The 2058-nt window shown below is 51.7% G+C and overlaps 1 protein-coding gene across 1 annotated transcript in view; it reads left to right on the forward strand.

Annotated features, from left to right (window-relative positions):
* Dhh (desert hedgehog signaling molecule) overlaps positions 1 to 2024 on the forward strand; it is a 6485-nt gene extending 4461 nt beyond the window's left edge. Inside the window, exon 4 of the mRNA XM_019207423.2 lies at positions 2 to 2024. Within this exon, the coding sequence (XP_019062968.2) occupies positions 2 to 91 (90 nt within the window). The 3' untranslated portion in view covers positions 92 to 2024. The remainder of the gene's footprint in view (position 1) is intronic.
* The last annotated feature ends 34 nt before the right edge of the window (positions 2025 to 2058 follow it).

Consider the following 2058-nt stretch of genomic DNA (forward strand, 5'->3'; position numbering starts at 1 on the left):
GGCGCTGCTGCCCGGGGGCGCGGTCCAGCCGACGGGCATGCACTGGTACTCTCGCCTCCTCTACCGCCTGGCGGAGGAGCTGCTGGGCTGAGCGCCCCAGGCAGGGCGACCTAGAGGCGCTCGACAAAAACGGGTCCTGCTGGCTGAAATCTGCGGTTGCGGGCAGCAGGCGACGCTGACTGGGATGGTGGGAGGGCAAGGGAGGAAAAGGGGGCTCCTCCGACACTGCCTGGTTTAGAGACAACTTTCAACCGAAAGGAGGCAATTCCCGCTTCTTGGTAGTTAGAGGTGAGGGTGGGCACTCCTTAACGAGGACTGTTTAGCCTCTTCTTCCCTTGAGCTTCAGCCCTACTTGATTATTTTATTTTCTATTTATAAATTGTAATATAATGAGCTGTTTGCCCAGCAGTCAAGGTGAGGGGCTGGGCACTGCGTTAACACTGACAAGGCCAGCCAATCTGATGTCTCCTGTTTTCCTGAGGTGGGGTAATAAAGGGAAGGTTTTCAGGAGCTTATTGAAAACAGTGCCATTCAGAAGGTAATTCACCTCAGAGAGGGGGGTCAATCCGAGTCAACACTCCACTTCCGGCTCCTACTCCTTTCTCAGCAGGGTCTTTGGTACCCTTTTCTTCCCCTCTGAGGGGTGTCCCAATCCATCACAAAAGAGACCAAAAGTGTTTTGCTGCGATTTAGGCTCCTCGTGCCATCTCCTTCCTGCTTTCAGAAGACCAGCATTCTTCCCCCATAGGCTGCACACCAACCCCTGGAAGGTCAGGGTTGTTCTGAGCAGAAAGACGCTCTCACATCCTTTCTGTCAACAGGGACTCTAGCAGGGACCCAGGCCCCATAGGTGATGCTACGGAAAACACCTTGCTCCTCTATCATTAAGCAGCCTGGGCCCTCCCTCAAAGCCATGAATCAGCCTGGCCCTCATCCTACCTTGGTCTCCAGGTCTGATTTCTTCCTCCCTGGATGTCTGGGCCAAGTAATGACTTCTGAACCTATGGCTAATAACGCAGTGCGCACACACCTGTGGCCTCAAAAAAGAATGGACAGAGGGCTGAAACCCTCCCTTACTGAAGCGCTGTAGGGAACAGGTTCAGCCTGGCTGTTCCTTGAGGAAACAGGCTCCCCTGGCAAGGGAACATAAGTATTAAAGCCCGGCCTCCATTCCTGATTGCCAGCCCTGGTTGTTTTTCCTACTGTCTTCCTCCATTGCCCTTCCTCTCTTCCATTGTTGCTGGTTCTGCTCCCCTCACTTGTTTGGAAAGATTTGGGTTCCAACACAACAGACAGTGAGAACCCAGGCAGGCAGGTGGCCTTGAGTTAGGAATAGAAGCTTGAGGAAATTGGATTACTCTGTTTTTTCTTTTTTTTTTTTGGTACCGGGGATTGAACTTGGGTCCTTGCGCTTGCCAGGCAGGCCACCAAACCGCTGAGCTAAATCCCCGGCCCAATTGGATTACTCTGGAGGGGGAATGTCTGAAGTCTGGGAGACAGTCAAGAGTGGTTTATAATTCCTGGGGCTAAATGCTGCTCGCTCTGCTACTAAATAGACTGGTTTTAGTCTGAGATTCTGAGCCCACAGGGTTCCTGCTATACACCGCCCCCTTGTGGCCACCAGAAGAATTCTAGGTTTATGCTTGCAAATGGATGTATTGGGCCTGCGCAGAGGAGCCTTCCAGGAGGTCGAGGTAGTAGGTGGGACTTGTTAAACTGCCAGTGGTGAGCCACAGGTGTTGAGCTGTTGAGCTGGCAAAGAGCCCACTTGCTTCTCTTTGGGAAAGCTATTCCAAACCCTGACACGTTTACTTCCCTCTTGCCTAGGTTAGCTCTGTGGCTCCTAGAAGCTAGAGGTACATACGATAGTATATGTGTAGTATCCTAGACTTCCTTACACATTCAAGTTGCCCCCCTCTATGCCTCTCACCCTTGTGACCCTTGAGGGTTTTTTAACATTATTTGTATTTGGGGGCCAGGGATTTAGCTGAGTGGCACCACACCTGCCTCACCAATACAAGGTCGTGAGTTCGATCCCTGGTACCAATAAAAAAAATT

Source organism: Fukomys damarensis, unplaced genomic scaffold (assembly GCF_012274545.1).
Source record: "Fukomys damarensis isolate Sample0158 unplaced genomic scaffold, DMR_v1.0_HiC HiC_scaffold_15, whole genome shotgun sequence".
In the NCBI taxonomy this organism is placed as follows: Eukaryota; Metazoa; Chordata; class Mammalia; order Rodentia; family Bathyergidae; genus Fukomys; species Fukomys damarensis.